Source organism: Oreochromis niloticus, linkage group LG20 (genome assembly GCF_001858045.2).
Source record: "Oreochromis niloticus isolate F11D_XX linkage group LG20, O_niloticus_UMD_NMBU, whole genome shotgun sequence".
NCBI lineage: Eukaryota > Metazoa > Chordata > Actinopteri > Cichliformes > Cichlidae > Oreochromis > Oreochromis niloticus.
The window spans coordinates 7863219-7886398 of record NC_031984.2 but is presented as its reverse complement, the minus strand read 5'-3'; the positions used below and the strand labels follow the sequence as shown (position 1 = coordinate 7886398).

General features: G+C 38.7%; 3 protein-coding genes across 4 annotated transcripts in view; 2 read left to right on the top strand and 1 right to left on the bottom strand.

Moving 5' to 3' along the window:
* The first annotated feature begins 125 nt into the window (after nucleotides 1-125).
* On the top strand, nucleotides 126-1879 carry irx7 (iroquois homeobox 7). The gene is made up of 2 exons (XM_003438997.5): nucleotides 126-701; nucleotides 880-1879. The coding sequence occupies exons 1-2, from the start codon at nucleotides 291-293 to the stop codon at nucleotides 1627-1629; spliced, it is 1161 nt and encodes a 386-aa protein (XP_003439045.2). The 5' UTR covers nucleotides 126-290; the 3' UTR covers nucleotides 1630-1879.
* Nucleotides 1880-3185: 1306 nt separating this feature from the next.
* cd40 (CD40 molecule, TNF receptor superfamily member 5) lies at nucleotides 3186-9754 on the bottom strand. 2 transcript variants are annotated; one of them, XM_005448391.3, is made up of 9 exons: nucleotides 9475-9754; nucleotides 8871-8952; nucleotides 7676-7795; nucleotides 7406-7552; nucleotides 7211-7304; nucleotides 5795-5853; nucleotides 5278-5367; nucleotides 5147-5172; nucleotides 3186-4335 (listed from the first exon to the last, which is right to left on the bottom strand). In XM_005448391.3, the coding sequence occupies exons 1-9, from the start codon at nucleotides 9520-9522 to the stop codon at nucleotides 4051-4053; spliced, it is 951 nt and encodes a 316-aa protein (XP_005448448.1). In that variant the 5' UTR covers nucleotides 9523-9754; the 3' UTR covers nucleotides 3186-4050. The 2 variants fall into 2 exon arrangements, with proteins under 2 accessions (XP_005448448.1, XP_005448449.1); XM_005448392.3 differs by having other exon boundaries at nucleotides 5147-5169.
* A 4106-nt stretch (nucleotides 9755-13860) lies between these two features.
* Nucleotides 13861-23180, top strand: part of LOC100703679 (formin-like protein 13) — a 55264-nt gene continuing 45944 nt past the window's right edge. The window contains exons 1-8 of the mRNA XM_003439052.5: nucleotides 13861-14099; nucleotides 14793-14909; nucleotides 16267-16338; nucleotides 17036-17209; nucleotides 17420-17577; nucleotides 18931-19119; nucleotides 19378-19987; nucleotides 20284-20446. Of these exons, the coding sequence (XP_003439100.3) occupies nucleotides 14028-14099; nucleotides 14793-14909; nucleotides 16267-16338; nucleotides 17036-17209; nucleotides 17420-17577; nucleotides 18931-19119; nucleotides 19378-19987; nucleotides 20284-20446 (1555 nt within the window). The 5' untranslated portion in view covers nucleotides 13861-14027. The remainder of the gene's footprint in view (nucleotides 14100-14792; nucleotides 14910-16266; nucleotides 16339-17035; nucleotides 17210-17419; nucleotides 17578-18930; nucleotides 19120-19377; nucleotides 19988-20283; nucleotides 20447-23180) is intronic.

The following is a 23180-nucleotide window of genomic DNA, read 5'->3' as shown; positions in this document are numbered from 1 at the left end:
TTGTTATTTTTAGTTTTGCCTTTTTTGGAGGCTGTAAAATACAAATAAAAATGACGAGTCACGTCGACGTATGAACAAAAACAAACTTAACTGGACGCTTTGATGTAAAATGAAGTATAAATAAAAGATCTTTGCTTGTCATGTAGTGACGAGCGTCTTTAGTCACCTCTCCAAAGGGTCGCATTTGAATTGAAACTTAGGTTCTCTCCAGAAATCACAGCGTTGCGATCAGCAGCACATATTTAGCCTCTCCTCGAAAACGCTAAAAGGAACAGCGGAGGGCTTCTTTGATGGGATTTGTTGCCAGTGAAAGCTGTAGGTCTTTTGAACGTAGCTGTCAGTCAATGGGCTGTCAGTGGGATACCCCCCGTCTCCCCCCTTCCTCTCGCCCTCCTCCGCTGGCAGCTGGGTGTAGCCTATATAAACAGACCCGGGAGGTTGCATCAAACTCAGACCTCAACAGCTTGGACGCAGAAAAGATGCCCGCATCGCAAACTGGATTTGGCAACTTCTTCTTGGAGAGGAACATCACTATGCCGACTGGATATCAGATCCCGGTGCTGGGGTGTCCACCGGGTGTACAGCAGCAGCAGCAGGCTCAACATCTGGCTGCGATGGCAGCTGGGATTCCCATACCATACTCAGGACTACAGGGATATAACTTTATACCCTATCCACACCACAGGCACATTGCACACATGGTGAGTTGATAATTTAGAGATTAACACTCTCACTCTGATCTCGAGTAACTGAAACGGATTTGTTTTAAATTGTATCTTTGTGATGCGTAAAGTCAAACAAATTCTGGGTGTGTTGCTTGTGACACTGAGTCTCGAATCTCTTCTTTAGTTCTTACGTTTCTTTCATTCTACTTTTCAGAGCAGCGGGTTTGACTTGAAAGCCGCCTCTCCCTACCATCACGCTCTCTTGGCTCGCGGCGGGGCTTTCTACCCTCCATACCGTCCGGGAGCAGCCGATGATCCCAGTAGGGTGGCCAAGGTGGCCACTCGAGAGAGCACCGGTGCACTCAAGGCCTGGCTGAACGAACACCTGAAGAATCCGTATCCCACAAAGGGGGAAAAAATCATGCTGGCCATTATCACCAAAATGAGCCTCACGCAGGTCTCCACCTGGTTCGCCAACGCAAGGAGGCGCCTCAAGAAGGAAAACAGGGTCAGCTGGGCGTCAAAGGGGAAATCTGATGAGGAGGATGAGGAACAAGAAGGGGAGAGCGATGAAGACGAGCAGAAGTGTCATTTGGATGATCATGACGAGGCAGAGCCTCAAACAGAGCGCACAGATGCAGACGAGCAGATCGAGAGCGCGTTGGATAGCTCGGCACCTGTGGATGCGCGTTTGGAGATACCGCGTCAGGAAGACAAAGAGCTTGGACTTGTCAAGAAAACCGAAAAGCGTGACTCTGACCGCACGCCATCAGTTTTGGAAAGTAAAGAAAACATCGCCAGTCCAAAACCCAAAATCTGGTCTTTGGCAGAGACCGCCACCTCAGAGACTGTGAAGAAACCTGTCGACAGTTTTTACCACCCTGCCGGAAAACTGTGGGAAGACTGGGCTTCAAGAAACGGACTGCTCGTTCCCTCGTGCTATACGACTCGTGAACTCGTCTAAGCCGGTGTTTGGGCACGAGTGAAAAGGACACTTTCCCACAGCTTTTGCACTTTAAACTTTCAGACCTCAGGGATTTCCTGAAGTTTGCATTGAAACGAAAATGTGTCGTGAAACCAAAGAATGAACATGTTTGTGTTACTGTAAATAAATGTAGATGTATTTTTCCACCAACAAACTGTAAATTATGTTTCCTTTGTCTAATCATGAAGAAATATTTTTTTGCTTAAATAAACTTCGACTTATGGCGAAATTCTGCAGTTTTACTGGTCTGTATCCCTACTTCTTGATATACTTTGCATACAGCTTTGACCTTTTCCGATCACACTGATGATAGCCCACATTAACAGTCTGATAACAGGACCACAGAAGTCTATCACTTAGAGACTATAACATTAGACTAAGAATTCAAAGAGATTCAGGGAAAATTTACACATCAAAAATACGTCTATTGTGTCTTTCTCTATAGGTTTTTTGATAGAATGTTGCAAGTTAATTCAATTAAACTTGATTTAAACAACAACAACAAAAAAAACCCCGATTTCCTTGCCAAATACGACACTTCCATTTCCTAAGACTTAACAGCAGCGGGCCTTAGGGTCTTCTAGAGGTTCTTAGTATCAATCACTCCAGTTTCCATGTACATTCAAAGGGACCTACCTCCATTAATCCACACATAATGAAAAAAGCTCCTGGGAGGAACTGGTCCGAAATGCCTTGTCTTCTGGCCTCAACTCTCTATGCAAATCCCTACAAACAGTAACACACACAGGCCAGATTAGCTCCAACCTGACTCCCCGATTTCTCACACCAGCGACAAGAAATACAATTGATATCATGTCATGAAACTTAAAAATATTTGATACCGATAAACGCATGTCTGCTTTGGATATTTACAAACTTTTTTTCTTATAGTTCTAGTGTCGCACTAAAAAGTTACCGTTCGAACTTAAAAACTGAATTTTCAATCTAGAGTAATCATCTGGCGCCTCTCTGTGGAAATCAAGAGCAATTACAGCACAATTTACTCCACTAACCTACAGGGTTTTTAACATAAAGACATCACTGAGAAGAGAGCAGAAGTGAAAAGGACAGATGTACTCGGACACAGGTAAGAGGCAATTAAGGCTCTTTAAACTGTCAGCGATGGATTGCGCCAAAACGCAATTTAGGTTCGGACTAAGTGCAAATATACAGACACAGTACAAATATTTTTAAATTAACTGTGGCTTACACTTTCAAAGGAGAACGTCAGCCACCACGTCCATAAACCAATGTAGGAAACGTAGACAAGACGCTCCTTTCATCTCCGAAACTCGGTTGAAGATATCACGTTTTAATAATTTTATCAGCATCGTCACCATGGGTACATAGACCATGCAAGCCCATGGTTCAGTAACAACTAATAACTAATTTGGCTACACTTAATACTACCCAGTTGTCAAAATGGCATGGTATAGCCCGCTGAACATTATACTTCCTGATCCCACAAAAGCATTATGGGAATTGTGGGAAGCTATGGTAACCAAGAGCAGGAAACAATGAGCAAACTCATCTTATTAAATGTCACAAATTTTAATGCAGAAACGGTGAACAATATGCCATTTTCATGCTAAACGGCACAATTTTAGTACATGCAAATACTAACAAAGCATCTGTACAGAACAAATCAGATCACAACATCAAATACAAGCTAACTGTAGGGTCTAAGCATGCTCAGCATGGTGGTGTCCACTGTGGGTTGGTCTTCACTGTTGTTTTGATCTTGATGGGAGTGGGATTGTGCTTACATAAACAACCCCACTGATTGTTATTTCCACATGTTGCATATGTTTTCAAATTAAAAAACAAACAAACAAAGAAAACAGTGCTAATGATGTACAAGGTAACAGTAGCGGTAGCTAGTGGTCCATATGACATGTCCATAGGAGCAGGATACCTGTCAATACTGTCTTGAACCCCCCACCCCCCCCCCCCCCACACACACACACACACACACACACGCACACACGCACACACACGCAAACAAAAACAAAACAAAAATAAACAACATATAACTTCAAAACTAATGCAGATAAATCACACACTACGCCACATTCTCTTTACACCTTATAATACATCTTACTTTACATTCTATTGTTAAGATTTAAGGCTTATAGCTAGCTACTTTCGGCTGTTCACTTGCCACTAGGGGTCGCACTGGGCGCTTCATTTGGTCCATGATGTCCTTCCTAGCTTGAAACAAACCAGCAACGTTTTGTTTGCCGGATGATAACGTCTACACCACGTATATATAGTGTGTGTGTGTTTAGGTTTTTACAATTTAGTGCAAATGAAATGATTGTAACTTCATGTAAACATTCAAAATGAATTAGTAAGGAGACGAATTCACTGATGCTTATTCAGATCAGGTACTTATTTTTTTTAACTTTCCACAGCACTTGTACAGGCTTGCACAGGCTTGTAAAATGGATCCATTGACTGACTGTCTTCTTGAGACTCAAACTGAGACTCCAGCTGAGACTCCTGACGAGACACGATTTCTTCTTTGCCTCTCTCTTGCATCACCTGGTTCCCTTTCTCTGTGAATCCTTCTGAGGAGAGCTCATGGCTTGGGTCGTCCTCATTTTCCTCTGGTGTCAGTGGCATATTCAGGGTGGTTTCTGTACATGTTGGTTTTTCTTCTGGATGCAGTGGTTTAAAATAGCGCTGTCAGAGTTAAAGAAATAACACACATTATAATAATGATAAAATCAATTTGATCAAGTCAACAGTTCTGGTGCTTTACAGATTTGTTTCCTCTTACTGAAAAGCATGTACAAGTTTACGCTATAGTTTCTGTGTTGAATTATGCAGTGCATTTCTCTGAAACAGTGTCTAAAGGTGTGAAACAGGATTTAAGGTACATCAGAAATGTCAGAAATGACACCCAGTCAGCAGGATGTGTATATAAATCCACTGCAGGCTTATTAAAAGGGACTGCACAAAATGACCCACGCTGATTAAGCTTGAGAACAAAGCCCAGCAGTCGTTTAAAAGAACAGGCTTTCATTTTTCTGCAATTGTCTCATTTGATTTCTTGCTGAAAGCTCAAATACACACTTTCAAGTGTGTACACAAAATAAGCTATGGCGATTGCTGTTATTTTCCTGATTAGCATTAAAGATTAGCGACAAGTAGTCTTGCTTTATGAAAAGCCTAAAAAAAATGCAAAACAAATTTTTGCAGTTTAATTTTTTTAATGTACGAATTTTTTTTTTTAACAGATCCTTGTAGGTGCCCCTCTTATGACTGGATTCATTAGCTGTTTCTAGGCTTTATGCTAAGCTAAGCTAATCATTCAGACTCTAAGATGTCATCTTTTGTTTATAGATGTACACTGGAGTGCTGGTCAACAGACACAATAATTAATTTTAAATTTTTGTCATTTCAAATACATATACGAGTGGGTATCTTTTTACTGTCATTAAAAAACATCTATGTAAGAACAAATAAATACATTTTAAAAAGTCATATTTACCTTTGTCCTTTGTTTTATGCATCCTGCTTTACCGATTCATAAAAAAGAAGAAACACAGAATATAAGTACATGGGAAGATTATCATTATTTAGACTCATTAAACTTGTTTTAAACTTTAGAGCACAGCTTACCTCGATATAACAAAACCAAGATTACAACAGTGATCACAGCCATTACAAATATAATAGAGATCACGATTATGTGACCCCGTCGTGGGAGTCCTAGTAGAGAAAAAGAAATAAAAACACAGTTAACCATACAATGAGTTTTCTGATATTGTCTAGAATTTGTGTAGACAGAATATAAAACAGCAGAGACTTTCATGTCAAACACGTAGTCACATTAAACAGAGGAAGCATAAATTCAGAAGCGTTGTGGAAAACTGAAAATAAATCATTAAGTCAGTTGTAATTCTAAAATAAGCAGTAAATCAGGAGACTGTGGAGTCTACATATCGATACACTGTAAGTGAAAGCTGATAAAGCCACACTGAAAACCACAGACCAACTTAGATTTGTGAGACAAACCTTCTCACAGTTGACGTAGTTTCGTTTTGAACAATGCATCATATCCAACCACACAGCTGCACACGGCAGTAGCGAGAAAGGTGAGAAACCTTTGCAATTCATCTTCCTACTTACAACTTACCACATGTGTTGTCGGTGGTATGCGTTCCCTTTTCTTCAACGTGGTATCCCGTCTCACATCTGCAATGAATTTCACAGTATTAGAGCAGAATTCCTGCCTCAGTGTTCCATTTGTTTTTCAATAATTTGTCATTGGTTTGTATTTACACTTTGAATTCCACTATTTTCATTTGATTTGTTGCCCCTACACAAAGATTAAAGCTTGTGTAAGTTACTGTATTTGGGCCTAATGAAAGGTAAGTTCGCCAGAGGTCGTATTTTGGTTTAACCAAACGGTTGTGTCATGAAACACAGTAAAAAATCCCCTCAGCTAGAAACACCCTTTTCTTCATTTACAGAACCTCGTTTTCAATCAGACTCACACTGTTAATAAATCACTGCTAAAGTTACACAAACTTAAGAAGCAAGTCAATACAATGCCTCAGATTCGCTTTATTTTTTCATGTTAACATATTTAGACAAACAAGCTCTACAAGAGTGGCATCTTCCTACATCAATAGTGAATAAGCACTGGTCTCCGGGTGTCAATTACAAGCAGCATTTTCTATCATTGTCAGGAAAAATATAATCTATGGCACGTCTCTTCAGAAGGACTGAAACAACACCTAATCCCTGTTTTTGAGAAGAAATTCCTGTACAAAATTGCAGATTTTGTGGCCAAACAGGTCACATCAGCTTTTTAAATTCATGATAAAAAATTAAGGTGTTTAAATTGTATGTTAGTGCAGTAACTATGCAGAAGAAGCATATAACCCCAGTTTTAGCCTGGTTCCGTTTGATACAGGAGCCAATTTAAACTCTTACTTTTTGTGTTTAAGTCACTTAACGGCCGAGCCCCTTCTTTCCTGTCCAAGCTCCTATTTATGCTCCAGAAAGAACCGTGAGGTCCAGGTCGAAACTAACCGTAACTATTCCACGGACTAAACTCAAGTCTTGTGGCGAGAGAGCCTTCTCTGTGGAATAGTCTGCCTCTTAATATTAGACCTGCACAAACACTCGAACATTTTAAATCGTTACTAAAGACACATTTTTCATGGTCTGGCTTTTAACACACTTTGACCTAAACATTTTGGTTTTAACAGCCTAAGTTGTTTTTATTGACTTATCTCATCTACTTACTAGTTTTTTCTATATTTTACTGCATCATTATTGATTTGCATTTTATTTGTTTTAGTGGTATTTTACATTGTTAAGCACTTTGTGCAGCATGGACTGTTTGGAAATGTGCTATATAAATAAACTTGACCTTGACCTATGGCGGATATTCTGCAGGACTATTTGTTGGCATATTCATAGAAAGAAGAAAAAACATTCTTGAAACACATAACTAAATTTAAAAGGTGAACAAAGGCCCTTTTTCAGGTTTTTTTATAAAGATCATCTCTAAGTTCACATGTTAATGTAAATGTGTACTTACTCTGTCCATTTGCGGCACTGAGCATCCCACGACGTATTATTGTTAAATGTCCCTTCTGGACATTTTTCACACTCTGTGTCCTGTGATTCGTTGCCTGAAAATCAGAAATCATTTTCAAAAAAAGAGACTCAATCGCATAAAAAAACACAACTTAAAGCTAATTAAACAAATGTTCAGTCACAAGGATGTGGGTACCTATGACTTTGGCTCCATATCCTGGTTGACAGACTGTGTGTACCACACAGGTAATACAGTCTTTACTGGAGCAGTGGAATCCCACTTTACACTCGCAGATGGATTTTTGTGTCTTGCTTTTCGGGAATGGATTCTCAAAGTTTTTATCTAAATGACAAAAAAGGTTTACGTTGTAAGGTGAGCAACATCAAAGAAAAGTCTCTCTCTGTCCCGGTATACACAGACACACTGTATCGGAACAGTTTGAGGTAATTTGTCACAATTTCTTACTTCTATCACAGTAAGGCTGCTGCAGACACTTGTTTTCCGTTGTGTATTTATCCTGGTAGTGATTATCAGGACAAGGTTGACATTGAGGATTCTTACAATCTTTTGTAGACATGCTAGTCCCTGCAAAACAAGATATGCATAGTTAGAATCAAGTAAATTATTTGCAGCATTTTATTTATCCTGAGTAATTATTAAATTGGTATTTCTGAGTCTAGGTAATCAATGGACCTTTTAGGGAAATATGACTAAGCCAAGTCAACTAGGTGATGGTTGGCTTATCTGGTTCTAACAAACCCTAAAACATTTTAATCAACAAGTTATATTTGGTTTGTTTACATGGTTCACATTTTCTGTGGGATTACGAGGGCCCCTTTTCCCAGTAGCAATTACTAGGTTGTTTTTTCTATATGCTACTCTATTCTGAGATGTTAAAATACCAGGAGGACAACTTCTCAGTGTCTCTGCTGTCATCTTAGATTGTCTTTTGTGTTCCACCAAAAGTCCATAAAGCTAGAAGACATTCCACTCACACTGATAATAAATTAAAGAAGAGTAATTACTGTCATTTTGAAAGCTCAACCTAGAGTAATTCTCCTCAAAAAATGAATGAAAGGGCCTTTTGTCAAAATGTCTGCCTCCAGTGTAAGCGATCGTCTGTTTCAGTTCCACCTTCTTTTTATATAGACACATATCACAAAACAGGAAAGATGAATTCTCACTTGGTGCAAATATTCAGTTTGTTTTAGGTGAGGGTGCTGCTAGTATAGACAATGAGTGAGGCACGACTAAAGGCAACAACTAGCTTGTTGGAAATGCACTTTTGGCTATAATATGTCTGAGTGATGTGCATGTTAGCCTTTTCACACACAGGCTGAAATGCTTGTGTAAAAGCAGCCAAAATGAAAGCAAAAGCAAAGCTTTAGTAACAGTGATCATGCTGTTTGAAAAAGACGGTTATCTACCACATGCTTCCTGCTGCTAGGTTTATTCTTATACATGCTACTTTAAATGTTTATTACTTGAAAAAAGAAAGATTGGATGCTGTTAGTAAAGTTATGCCTTCGATATGGCTCTTAATCGTGTATTTGTTGTTTATCTATCTGTCAAGTTCAATTTGGTGACAATATATTATAAATAACAAGCCAGCAGATGTTTTATTTATTTATTTATTTTTATAGGAAAAGTGTTTTCGTACCTGGCTTACACATAAGACAGCACTGACCCTCCTCTTCATACTGTGTTTCTGGGTCACAGCTGGCCTGAGCAACAGTCATTCCCTGCAAAATAAAAGCATGACATTTAAGTAAGAGGCCATTGTGTGATCTCGAGTATCGTTTGAGTTTCTCTATGTTGATAATGTTAGATTCACTTCCTCAGGCCTAGACTGCGAGGGGCGTGGTGGAAAGTCCCAAAGATTCAGCCAACTGTTAACTGCTAAACTAACCGTGAACGCAATCCAGCAGCCAGGTGCACCGCTGTTCGTAACGTTACTAACAAATATTTGCAAATCGTGATTCACACAAGGTCACGTCTTTGTCCACTGCCAGGAAATCGAAAGTGAAAGCACCACATGAAACGTAATTCTAGCATTAGGTTTTGACTTTACAGGAAAAAAGCAGGATTTTGACAATAATATAACACAGTAACGCAACAGCTGGATACGATAAGTATTTAGCACACATTATAGCGTATAATAACACGTTAAGAAGAAATCATCTGAAATCGTGCTTCTTTTTGTTGTCGCAGGTCAAAACCGATCCCTGTAAAAATGAAACCACAGCATTAATCGGTTTACTCACCATGAAAGACCCGATCAGTATAAGCAGCGCTATAAACTTAAAATCCATTTTGAATAGCGTCGAGTACAACAGCACACAGCTCTGTAAGTGCACACATACGCAGAACTGTGAATGCGAACTTATTCTGCTATGTCGTCTGTTTATACTGTGTGGGAGGGGCTTCGCACGGGGCTTTTCCTTGACCGTTTCCTGTAAAAACACGTGAAGCTTGTACTCTTCTTTAGCTATTTTCTAAAATACCCAGAAGTAGTGCTAAATCCTCTTTAAATAGAATTCCTCTGCAACAACGCGTTGTTTCACACAACAGGAAGCACGCCTGACTGGCACATTATTTGCACAAATAAAGAGTGGGTCTTTTTCTGATGGAGTAGGAAGAGCTACTCTGCTGCTTTACTCCAGTTGTAGTATTAAGTATGTCTGAGGACGAACTAAGGCACCCATCTTTGCATGTAGAGGGCTGTAGCCATCTTTATTAAAAGCTTGCTACTTCTAGTCTATAAAATATGTTCACTGCAGTGCATTTTATGATATTTAGATTTTTGGTGATGCTGCAATAGACTCAGATTGCCATGTAACTTCTTGTGAGCATTTCTTCTCCAGTTATGTATTAATATACCAATACTGCATTGAATTTAGTCTTCTCTCTCCCCCACTCTGCATTTGTTCTCTTGTCTTTCCCTTCACCCGTTGGGGCAGATGGCAGCCCCTGCTTGAGCCAGATTCAGTTTTGTTTTGGGGGGATTTATTTTCCCTGTTAAAATGATGTTCTTCCTCTTAAAAGGGATTATGTGATTGTTGGGGGGTTTTCTGTAGGGTCTTTACCTTTGCCTGTCTATATATCCTATATAGACTGTAACAAATTTCCCTTTTAAATTACAACAAAGTGGCTGCAACTTTATTTCCAGTTTTTGATTTCTATTTTACAACCCAACCGTTAGAAGAACTGTTTCTTATTCTTGAGACTGATGAAGCAGAAAGTACTGTTCTATAATGCAGCAGCTGGCTAATAGACAAATAATGCGCCAGTCAAGCTCAGTCATATTGCAATCACTGAGTCATTTGCAGGGTGAGGGGGTGGACAGAGGTGACAAATTTTGGGTTAAAGTTATTGCTTTTAGTCTGTTTTGGTCTGCATTTTATACTCTCGAATCTTCCAGCGTCTAGGGTGGGTTGCATCCCTGCCCTGGCTCTCAGTGCGGTGCCAAGGTTTGGTCGATCAGAAGTGTTAGATGACACACTCACCTGCTTTTACTACCCTCTGCAGATCATTCCAGGCTTCTGCTGTACAACCACTGTGATGGTGGCTACTAATTATCAGTTGTTGCAGGGAGGTGGTCCTGTTTGAGATTTCCCAGGAAAAAGAGTTTCTGCTGGGCCTTTTTTACCTAATGGGAGATGTTTTTAGATGACGTGAAATCTGAGGTGTGATGCGAGAAACATGACGCACTTAAATCTCTCAATTTACCTCCCATGTTTCCAGATAGCAGACACACCTTGATTTTTTGAAGTGAATTACCATCTTTTTTTGTTTTTGAGATGTTGAGGTCCAGGTTGTTATAGGAGCACCACTCCACCAGTCTTTATTAAAGATTTATTTTAGGTAGCACAAAGTGGAAAAAAACATGTAAATGTTTTTATATTATGCTTTTAAAAACAATCAGTTATTATTGTTCAACTGAAAAAAAAATCAGCACCCCTCCACCCTCCATGCATATTCTATAAATCTTTCAAAAATGCAATATTTTAAAAGAGTATTGATGTCTCATATATGACTTCCTGTGTTGATGTTGGCATGTACAATGTCCTTACAGCTGTTTAACACAACGTAATAGCAGTACTTTCAGATGAGCGCCTCAGATTTTAGGTGACTTCCAAGACACTTTCCACTCCTTAGCAGGTGAATACAAAAACAGACAACCATCACATTCTGAATATAAGTATATGTCTATATATATACATCTGTTATGTTATATATACATATAAGCCACATGTATGGTACTATTTTACTCATAGTAGTCATGCAGTATTTTGAAATGATGAGATTGTTATTTTAAGGAAATGACAATGATTATTAATGGACTTTAAGCACTTTATATTTATCTAACAAAAGTGGAAAGTACAATGACTTTAGTTGTTTTGTTCGTTTTTGACCACACCTACTCTGTGATAGTGTTTTAAACCCACCACACCACCACCAGGGATTTCCCTGTAAGAGTTTCGTGAGCGGGCTTTCCCCAGTTTAACTTTGTTGAACTTTGTTTATCTTAAAAAGCTGCTTTTCTCTGTTATATATAGATGTAAAATATGTATATGTAAGGTTTTTAAAATATCTATGACCAACGCGAGCTTCTTCTTCGCCAAATGGATTGAAACAGCAGCAGGAGTCACATTCTGTTGCGCTATATTCTTGCAATTACGGTACAGGTACCGTAAGCAGGCAAAAATCATTGCGACGTCACCACGTCTCACAGCACTGCGGTTTTTGGAAATTCCAGTACAGATTCCTTTTCAGTGTCCTGCCTTGTTCCCATTTTAAAAATGTCATCACTGTCCTGTTAATTTCGGAGGAATATGAACAGCGCACACAGTTAACATTAACAAAACTAAATCTGGAATTTTTTGAAAGGTACTTTTTTTTTTCTTACCCCATTTAGCTAACTCGTTTTACAGTTTCCTGATTTACTAACCACAGAATATCGATCCATAGCAAAAAAGTACTTTTCATGAATTACACTTTAAGATACTATAACATGTAGGCTTTCCCCCCTTTTTTTCCTATTTAAATGCACCGGGATTTGTGTGCCCATGAAAACTTCCTTGTACTTATGCAACCTAATCATGTCCTGTATTCTAAATAGCCTATTTCACTGGTGAAGTGATGAAGGGCCAGATATCGTCTTATCTTTTGCCATTTATCAATTTTGAAGTTTTCTTTCCTCTCCTAAACTGATTATCATGGATTTTTCATAAAACTTTGTTGCAGATAAGATAAGATAAGATAAGATAAGATAAGATAACCTTTATTAGTCCCACATGTGGGAAATTTGTTTTGTCACAGCAGGAAGTGGACAGTGCAAAAGTTATGAAGCAAAAATTAGAATAAAATAAAATAAGAATAAATACAGTACACAACTGTACAGAATAGAATAAAATAAAATACTATATACAGTAGAATAAAATAGAATAAAATATACAATAAAGTCGATGAGATGAACTTCATTACTTACAGTTATTTTCAGTGTGATTATACTTTTAGCTATCAATTAAAAAACTAAATATGCAGTAAAATAACTCTATTGTACACTAGTTCTCAAACAGTAATTAATACACAATACATATAATACAATAACTTTATTAAATAATTTCACATGGTCAGAAAAAAAGACATTGTGATGGTGATCACCTCTCATAGTCAATGCATGAAGTTAGGCTAATTGTCTCTGGGTATGAATGTGAGATAGCTGTCTACCTCTGTATGTTAATCCTGTGACAGATTGGTGACCTCTTCAGGTTGCACCCTGCCTTTCACCCTGTGACAGCTGAGACCGACTCCAGTCCCCTCCCTCTGACCCTGAACTGGATAAAATGAGGAAACTGGATGACAATGGATGAAAAAAACAACAACAACAAAAAGCATAGCAATAAAGATTTATGAAGATTAAAACAATAAAAAAAGGAACTTCGCAAATGCAATCTCTATGAAAAGGAACTACAAAAAAAATGGAACAAAATGACATAAAATTGATGTACACAGCAAATAAACAGTCCTCAAAGTTAGCTTTTAAAACCACAGTATAATGTACGCAGTGCAAAAAACACAATAATCAGCAGAGAACTAACCGAAACGACTGTCCTAGTGCACGTCCCTGCACTTCAATCATTGAGTGTTTCTCACATAAACTGCCACATACTCAACATAAAGACATGTGTACAAACCTATGCAGGGAAAACACCTCACACTATGAATCACAACCAGATGTTTACAGTCTTTGGACTGAGTGATTTGGAACTGTAAAGTTTTAAATCCTTTATATCTTATAATATTTTAACTTTTAAATTAATGAATACATATTTTCAAACCTATGCTATAATAATTCAAACAAAGTAATTCTTTTTTTGAAAAAAGGAGATACATTTTTAGTACTTTTATTGCATTTCATATGAACACTTTAGTAAAATCATGGGTTCCCTAGCACTCTCCACTGGATAGAAAAAAAGAAGAGGTAAAACCATGTCCTGCCAGTTAAGACATGTAACCTGCCTTGAAATGTATGCTGTCTGGAGATAAAGTCTTGTGCTGGCTGCTGTAGGTGTGGCTAAACAGCCTAAGCAGGAACAAATTTAATCCGCGTTGAAAGTGGGCGGTGGTAGAAGGAAACATACAAATCATAGCACTTTTTTTTTTTTTCCCAGTCGTCAAGTAGACCTCTGTTTAGACTGCATGACAAACAAAACAAGACACAATACTGTGAATTTATATTTGCAGTAAAGGAGAAACTTCTTGCTTAAGTGAGAAACTGTGTAGCATTTTATAGATAATCTAAACAGCTAGGATGCCAACTTTAGGATCAAAGAGAAAAGACAACCCATCCAGGATGGAGAAGTACACTGGGGACATGCCACAGGTAAGATTTTAGCTTATGAATTAAGGAAGTGCCAAACTCTTTCTGCAGATGAGTCATTAAATAACAACAGCTTTACTGTAATAGAGCTTCTACAGAATAGCTGCCTTGCTTTCACTAACGTCACATGTGCAGGCCCACAGCAAGAGCAGACAAAGCTATGTTTTAGCACACCAGTGTCTCTTTAGCATTTTACTTCCTCAATTTTACTTGACTTCCCTCTTGAATTTCCCAAAGATAGGAGCAGACATTACTCATAAGTGTGACAGTACGTTCCTGGAATAGACCTTTTAAAAGGTTTCTGATAATGTGACAACACAATGGCTTATCAGTGCAGTTAGGCAGACAGATGTTGGCATTGCTCATACTGTGATGCAGAGAAATCAGTGACATCTTTATGCAAATCTAAAGGAAAACACCTGTGGATAGTGCTTATGGTAGAAATATTTAAAGGAAAAACATGAAACGCTCTTGTGGTCTAACGATATGAAGTGTGCTTTGCAGCGATATTAAATAAATATTTAAATATTTAATATTTAAAATATTTCTCTTATTTTTTTTAAATTTGAAGAAATAAATCACACACAGAATGCTTGTTATGAGATCGAGATGACCTTTGAAATGTGGGTGAAAAAGGAAAGAAAATCAAACAGACAAAAATAAAGTCTTCATCTTTTTCCATTCTTATGTTTTCAGTTGAGCAATGAGATGCAACTAGACATCCTGAACAAGGTGAAGAGTGGACAGTTATCAATCGATGATGCTCTGCAGCAGGCAAGGATGGACAGAGAACAGAAGATGACAGATGACAAGGTAACCTTCATTTTTACTAAGCAGGTACACAGTTTTCATGGTGACTTCAGTTTGCGTATGACGTGGTTGTGGTTTCAATATTGAAAACTCCAAAATTAAAAAAAAAAAAAAGGGATCTTGTGGATAGAATTTACATTGTTTTGTATTATGAGTCATGTGAAACAAGCTTTGACCAAAATGCAGTAACATAACATAACACAAGATGCCGTAAACAGGATCTGGGGTTCCCCATGTGTCCAGACCACTGATCAGTATGTGACGAGATGGAGAGTGAAACCTGCAGCTTTTCAATTTTCCCTGAAAGTGTTTAAATATTCACTATATGTAGATACGTGCAGTTTTATGTCATGCGCTCAACACTGAACAGTTCCAGATAAGTGGGGGATTTAGTGGAGCGTGTCGTAGTTAAAGCTAAAGAAAAAGAACAGTCAGTTGGGAATTTAAAGTAAACTTTCCAGGTTGTTGCTCTGTTTATGTTAAGTGTATAATTTCATATGTGGAATTTTTTAATAGCGCAGATGAAGCTTAAATCCTCACAAATATTACAAGAAGTAGATGATCCATTCAAGATAGCCAGATATGGTTTAAAAGCAGACCCAAAATGAACTGTCTAATGTCTCTTCTTCCTGGATAATACAGTATAAGTACACAACAAACAATATTCCATGTAAGAATCAAATTATAAACACCAGCCCTTAAGCTACTGATCTAACTACGGTAAACTGTTATAGTCGACATGTCCCTGCAAATAACCACCATGCGACAGACACAGATAAAGGAATGTGATTTACATGCAGATATCCTAAATGCACCACCAGAAACTTTGCAGATGGCTTTAAAAGTCTGATGCTGGAGTTAAGCAGACTTTAAAAAATATAGTGCAGCATCTTCTTCTATCTGTAGTTATTTTTATTTAATTTAATAACTGCACAGTACTCTGTTTATAGTAACCATTGTCCTTAATGTAAATATGTAAGACAAATTGTGTATGTTTCTGTTCTGTGTCCTGTGTACTGTTTGTTTGTATATGTGTCTTTCTGACTGCTGTTACAACCAAATTTTCCCTTGTGGGACAATTAAAGGATTATTCTATTCTTCTATTCTATTCTTCTGCTCTTTAAAAACATCGTTTTGTTAATAAGCTGCAAAGCCTGCTGGATCAGTTCAAACACAATTTTCTAAGAGCTGTTTTTATGAAAGAATGTGGAAGGTAGTCCAAGGGCATTGGCAGAAACAATAATGCAGTGTCCTTGTGTAATCCAGTATAGTGTAATCTAGTGATTCTACATTGTCCTTAAGTGGTGATCTCCCTCTAAGTATTCATATATGAAATGGTGTTTATTTGTTGTTTTTGCAGGTGCAAGAATCTCAGTACAACTTTAGCGTTCACAAGCATGGCCGCTACAGGTGGCAGAAACGGGTTTTACAGGTGAGTTCAAAACAAAAACAAAAAACTTTAACACCTTGCAGCCCTTTGAAACGCTGATGCTTTGTAGACATCCCATTGCATAACAAATGAAACAGGAATGTAGACCATGACCTCAGGCTTCAGGCTGCTCTTAGCTCTCTGAGGTGACAGAGCAACCCTTAACATGGTCAGCTGTGTGCTCTGGCTGTACGCCACCCACCTGTTGTTGAGAGGCACCAGAGAAGGAATCTTAAAGGGACGGGGGCCTTAAGGAGAACAGGGGCTGAAGAAGGTACAGGTACAAGATAAAGAAGGATTATTTTTGCACTTTGAAACATGCAAAGCTCCTCTGGATTTGGTGCTGGTGTAGCTCACTGGTTGAGCAGGTACTCCATATACCAGTTTAACAGGCAATCCATATAAATGGTTATGCAGAGGCCGAAGATTCTGCATGTTCCAGAATCTCTCTTTCACACACCCACACAAAAATGTTAGCATTGCTAACTAGCACTAAAGATAAAGTCAGGCTGGGCTGATGGGAATTGTACTTGTCGATTTGTGTAATCTAATGTAATGACCAAATTAGATTTTTGACATTATGATGGTGCCTTACTGAAAGCAGATTAATTACTAAAGCGATGCAGTAATAAATGTTTTAATGCCACACAGTGCACACTTCAGACGTGCTCATTTAATCACTCTCATTGTGAACATCCAGATTGATTTCAGGACCAAAATGGTGTGCAGCATAGAGAAAGGAATCGTCAAGCGGCAACTTCCCTTCTCTATTGTCAAGAGTTGTGATGATGGAGAGGGTTCCAGGTACTCTATTTCCTTTAAAGGACACCATGATTATGAATTGGAGGCCACGTCGCTGGAGGATAAACATAAGGTGATGATAAGATTGTTTCACAGAGGCAATTTCTGCTGAGATTTACTGAGATGTGATTATTGCTCTTTGAATTTAGACTCTTGATTGCAAACACTTAAGCTATAAAAATAAATGCAATAGCCTTGCTTTTACTTTTATACCATTTCATGTCATTCACTGATGGTTTCACAGTGACTCTTTTCATTGTCATGATTCTCTCATTTCGAGCAGATGATGGAGCTTATCAATAAGATAATTTATAGTAACATATACAATGATCCCGGAGAAGAAAATGCAGAATCCCATGAGCAATCTCAGGCACCACAGAGCATTCGAGAAGGGATGTTGTTGCTGCACAGAGGAGGCTTGGCATCATTTAAATGGATGAAGTATGTATGTCTACTTATTACTGAAACATTGCTCTCATAAAACAGCCACAGGACAAAATGACAGTTTTGTTAGTGATGAGAGGTTATTTGTCAGTAATATTTGTCGGCTACTAGTGTAGAAGTCAACAGCTTAAACCATTAATTTGGTCTTATACTGGGCCTTGACATAAACCCTGAGTGATCTCAACCCAACAGAGCACGATTTTCACTTTAAACTGCACAGAGACAGAAAAGCAAACAGCTTCAGTTGACGGTGCCTGAAGCATCTCAGGTGGAAGCCCAGCATTTAACGATGTTCATGGGCTCTACATTGACTCCAAAGAATTTTCATCCAAGTATTAAAAAATCCTCATAATTATAATTATGTGAGTTTGGACAAGTACATTTCAGCCTTCAAAAGTGGGGACTGTGTATAAGTACAATATGTGTCATTGTCGATAAAGTAATTGTATGTGTGTGGCGAGGCGTGATTGCGGATGCTGCTCGGGTGCGTTCGCCTCCCCTGAAGCGGCGCCGCAGACCACGCCCCACCACAATATGGAATAAAAAAAAATGTACTGCATAATTGATCCCTTTTAATAAACTTTGAATCCTTGTAGCTCATACCACAAGCTAAGTCTACGACAGTTTTGAGTTTCTTAAGTTTGACTTGAGTTTTATTTCAGTTTTACAGTCATACAAAATGATTACAATATTTCTGAACCCCGAAATGTTTATCCAACCAATTCTAGTCCATAATCCTCCATTCCCCCATTACCCAAGAACGTTGGATCACTGCATATGCAAGTAAAGCTTAATCAAAATCATGTTTGCAATTGCCTTAAACTTTGGCCTACAGCTGAGGAATGAAAAACGAATCCTTTTGTGTCAGAATCCAGACATATGCTGCAAAGTAAAGTCAGCGCATTCAATTAATCTCGGAATAAGGAGAACGTATTCATTGTTAGAGAGCAGTTTTAAGTGTATTCCTGAATAAATCTATGCTTTCATTTTGATTTTTGATGGAAAATTGATACAGTCTTTGAGTCAGGTGTTACATTCACTCGCTTCTTTTATCGAAAGCCTCTTATCTGTTATCTTCAGTTAGAAAAGTTCCTCTAACTGAACCTTTCCTGGATTTGAGTCTACAAATGGCTCCTCCTCTATGTTTCCTCATACATGACCCATTACTAGGCAGATGAGCTTATCTTAGAATACATCCAGGCTGGGTATTTTATATTTCTAGCTGCTGTTTTATATTTTTTATATTTTATACTGCTCTTTCTTCAAAAACAGTAGACACCGGTAAATTGCATACATTATAATATATCTAAAGCTTACACTAAACATAACTCCTTCTCCATTTTATTCCAGATATGAGGCCCAGCTCCATCCAGGCCAACTAACACTGGTCCCGCTGAGATCCTGGGGCACCACAGATGGCGAGATGACACCCTCGATGCCTGTTTCCACTGTGATTCACCTGTCAAACGGTGACACCAGAGTGCAGAAACTTAACGACTCTGACACTTTCAGTCTAATCACCCACAAAAATGAGTACCAGTGAGTGAGTTTTATTAAGACGTGGAAATATAACAAAAGCAAGCAGCTAATGAACTCTGTCACACCAGCTGTAGTTCTTGTCAAATTAATTATCTGCCTTGCACAAGCGGGTATTGTTGATCAAAAGTCTATTTGTGCAATGTGTTCATTTTTACTGTAACAGTTTGAGTGATAATATTATAAAAGGAGTCTGGGATCGTTAATTACCTTACTTATGTCATCTAGATAAGTTAGTTAGGTTTTGCTTATTTACTGCAGATTTAAGGTGCCAGATGAAACAGATGCCCCGGGGACTGTGCAACAGGAACGGGACGCATGGGTCAAAGCAATTGACAAACTGTGTTCAGAGTGGAAAAGGAAGTCCAAGATGTTCATGGAACAAAAGTCCTTTCGACACGTGAGCATACCCGAAGACACAGAGGACAACGATACAGATCTCGAGTCCAGTGGTGAATTTGGTGCTGGCAGCATGACTTATCCTCCAGCTGATAATAAAAATGCAGATCCACCCCTGAGTGATGGAGATAATTTATCAGCTCAGCAAACCCATCCACCAGCTGATCACACAAACCCTATTCCTAAACCTCGCAGGAAGAAATCTCCCCAAATAATCACACCTCAGGTCTCATCACCGCCCTCTCCCAGTCGTATTGCTCCGACATCTCCCACCCCCCTTCCACCCAGTCCCCGTGCTATCCTTCCACCCCCTCCCGTGGTCCCAGAGTCTCCTGCCCAAGAAGCAGGCTCTTTAATTGTGAAAGGGCCCCCTCCCCCAAGCATCCCGGCTCCTCCACCTTTACCCCTCAACCTAAATTCAAAAAAAGCATGCACCAAGGCTTTCCACTGGGATCTTATTGGCCCAGACAAGGTAAAACTGTCTCCATTTATTACAAGTCATTGAATTATCATATTTTCAGAGCCAAGTATAGCACTTACAAAGGCTCCCATTAGTGTGAGTCTTTCATATTTAAATGACATGTTTTATTGTTTCGGCAAAAACAGAAAGGTCAGTTTCAGCTTGGTTTTTCTTCATCATTGCTGTGAATTGTTCTTTGTTTTGTCTGTCAGTTATTTCTTCTCAAGTGCTGTTCTTTTGTAATATTAGCATTGATTTCCTCATAAAATTAAATTGTTGCAGTACTGAATTAATTTGTTTGTTGGCAGATTGCAAAATCGTTCTGGATACAGGAACGCATGGGGAGGGTTGAAATCGACACATCACTCTTGCACAACCAATTTGCTGTTAAAGATCTTGGGACGTTTGGTGTTGTTGAGCCAAATAATACCCAGCATATTATGCTGAACCAGAAGATTGCACACAACTTCAGTGAGTACAATAAATATGTCTGTGACTTTTGACGTGAAGCTGCTCATAAATATTGCCAAAGGAAACATATAATTTTCAGCATTTTAAGAAGAAGATTAGATTTCCTCTGCAAAATAATAAGTATCATTTCCATGCTGTAATGAAAAGCCATTCTTCCGGATTAAGTCAAATAAAGGAGCTTATTTCTCCAGTGAATTAGAAATTAGAATGTGTGTTTACACAACCACCAGAGGGAAGCACTACACAGAAAGCGCAGCCTCTCTGCAGAAACAGCATTATTGTCAGGAAGTCCTTTGAATTTTTTATAAATTCGACTTGTATGCCCAGTTAAGAGAAAGCTGACCTGACAACTTTCGTTCAGGGTTAAAAATGCTGCGAGTGTTCTCTCTTCAAATAATAGTTGAGACACATTTTGTGCAAAGCACATATATGATCTGTATTTGTGTCTGCAGGGGGCAGTATGTCACCAATCCAGCGGTGACATGACTGCCCATGGACTCTGCAGAGTGATTGTGGACTGGAACATATTCTATTTCTCATCTAATGGCTTTTCACTTTTGATTAACTGAGTGTATGTGGCTTGTATATTTCAAGAGCCATGCCAGGGGAGAACATTTCAGAAGCTTCCTCTCACAGGTCCTCCAAGTAGCACAGTTACCGTGAACCGATACAGATGTGGTGGTGGGCTGCTAAATGGAATCAGCATGAATGTGCAGACTGGCAACATAATTAGAGTTCACATATTCATAAAATATGGATAGGGGATCTGAGCGACAACAGCAGTGATTTCCTGCCTTGATACAGAATACTGTATCAAGGGCTCCTCCCTGACCTGGAAACTTTGATTCTGTCAGGCGCAGGAGCTGAGAGATGAGAGCCCGAAGGCAACTCAAGGCCATGCATCTTTTTGCTGCAAGCTTTAAAAACATTTGACGAACAAGGAAAAGCATCTGCCTTTCAGTTCCTATTTATTTGGTCCTATTAATACCACTATTGAAAGTGTCATTTTTACTACAAAAAATTAAAAAGTTCAAAATGTCACTTAAGTGAAAGCGATAAGTATATTCTCAGGAAAGAAAAGTGGTTGTGCATGTGTGTTTTGGTTTTCTGTTGCTGGATTATCCTTATTAATACAACAATGTATAAGTGTAGAATATATATGAAACATTGGTGTAGCCTCCATGATGTCATACATTGGTTTGTGAAGCCTTGATTTGAAACTGTCACCAGAAGTGAGCACGTATGGAGAGCAGAGTGAAATGCTAACTATCGCCAGCTTGTCTGTAAGATAGACACAGATACCTGCTAATTAGTGCTAATCAGTTTTGGGCAAGCTACTTTGAAAAAGTAATTAGTTATAGTTGCCAGTTACTTCTTCCAAAAAGTAACTGAGTTACAAATGAGTTACAATATTATAAAAGTAACTAATTACCAGGAAAAGTAACTTTAAAAAAAGTTTAAATATGTAAAAGAATTTTGATCCCATCTTTAGTAAAATACTAAAATATAAATTAGTAAATATACTTGAACATACTAAAGTACATATTCAATTGTTTATTATAAAACTGAATATATAATTGAAATAAATGAGCCCTCAGTCGAAGGAACTAACAGGAAACACTGAACACTAAAGTACTGGGTATCTATGTATTTGGAAAAAGTCTTTCTGCTTGGTGGGCCTACTTCTTCTTGGCTGGTATCTTGGAAATAAGAGACTTGAAGAAATCTCACTAGACTGTTGATAAAGGCAGCATGTTCTCGACAACGTACTTGGCTATCAGTCTGTTCTGTGCTACAGATGTTTGTGGAGAAGAGAAATCAAGCTTAGACTGTTAGATGGCGTCGCTCCATCTCTGTTATTTGCTGAGCTGACGATAGCCTCACCTGGGTTTGGTCTGCGCCTGCTAGCATCAACACCGTCGTTACTGGTGACTAGCTTTGTTGCGGCTGTGACATTGAGAGGTGCAACAAAACTAGTCGAATTGCTTACAACTGATGTGGAAAAGCACTTTGTTCCAGGGCATAAATCACATTTCACTTAGAGATTCTTGACGTTTCTCTCTTTGAGAGAAAAATAATGTCTGGACTTCCACTTAAAAAAATGCTACCTTTGAATTATCTGGGATCTCCATGACTGTGCCTCTGTCTGCCTTTTCGTTTATGAGTGCTCACTATGTTTGTATGTGAACACTCGCCCAAGTCTACCTCTGGTTGGTTTAGCATGACTACTTCACTCTTCATCAGCCAATCAGCAGCACTCATGCGATTGTTTTGCCCCCCCCCCCAGCTCCCAGTAAGATGAAGACAGCTTCAACCCATTGTGTGCCAAAAAATTGTCATGTGTAAAGGTAATGGCATTGTAATCATAGAAGAAGTAATTTGTTAGATTACCCATTACTGAAAAAAGTAATCCCGTTTATTTTAATGCTGTTATTCCCATCACTGGTAACCAGTATGGTAACCACTGATCTATCAATCACTCCATTTTCTGTGCAGTTTAAGCAGAGATGCCCCACATAATCACCTGAAAAACAGTTGAGAGGTACAGTTCAGTAAATACACTATGAAACTTTATTAGATGCACATTATTAGTCCTGGGTTGGATTTCCCGTTACCTGAAGATCTGCATAGATTCAACAAGGTTGCTGGAAACATTCCTCAGACATTTTGGCCCATATTTACGTGATAGCATCACACAGTGGCTGCAGATTTGTCAGCTGCACATCGATAATGT

Coding starts and splice junctions, on each gene's coding strand:
- irx7 (XM_003438997.5), top strand. CDS start 291: ATGGGATTTGTTGCCAGTGAAAGCTGTAGGTCTTTTGAACGTAGCTGT. Junction 702..879: donor ACAGGCACATTGCACACATG/GTGAGTTGATAA, acceptor TCTACTTTTCAG/AGCAGCGGGTTTGACTTGAA.
- cd40 (XM_005448391.3), bottom strand. CDS start 9,522: ATGGATTTTAAGTTTATAGCGCTGCTTATACTGATCGGGTCTTTCATG. Junction 5,854..7,210: donor CAGTGCCGCAAATGGACAGA/GTAAGTACACAT, acceptor AATTCATTGCAG/ATGTGAGACGGGATACCACG. Junction 4,336..5,146: donor GCATAAAACAAAGGACAAAG/GTAAATATGACT, acceptor TAACTCTGACAG/CGCTATTTTAAACCACTGCA.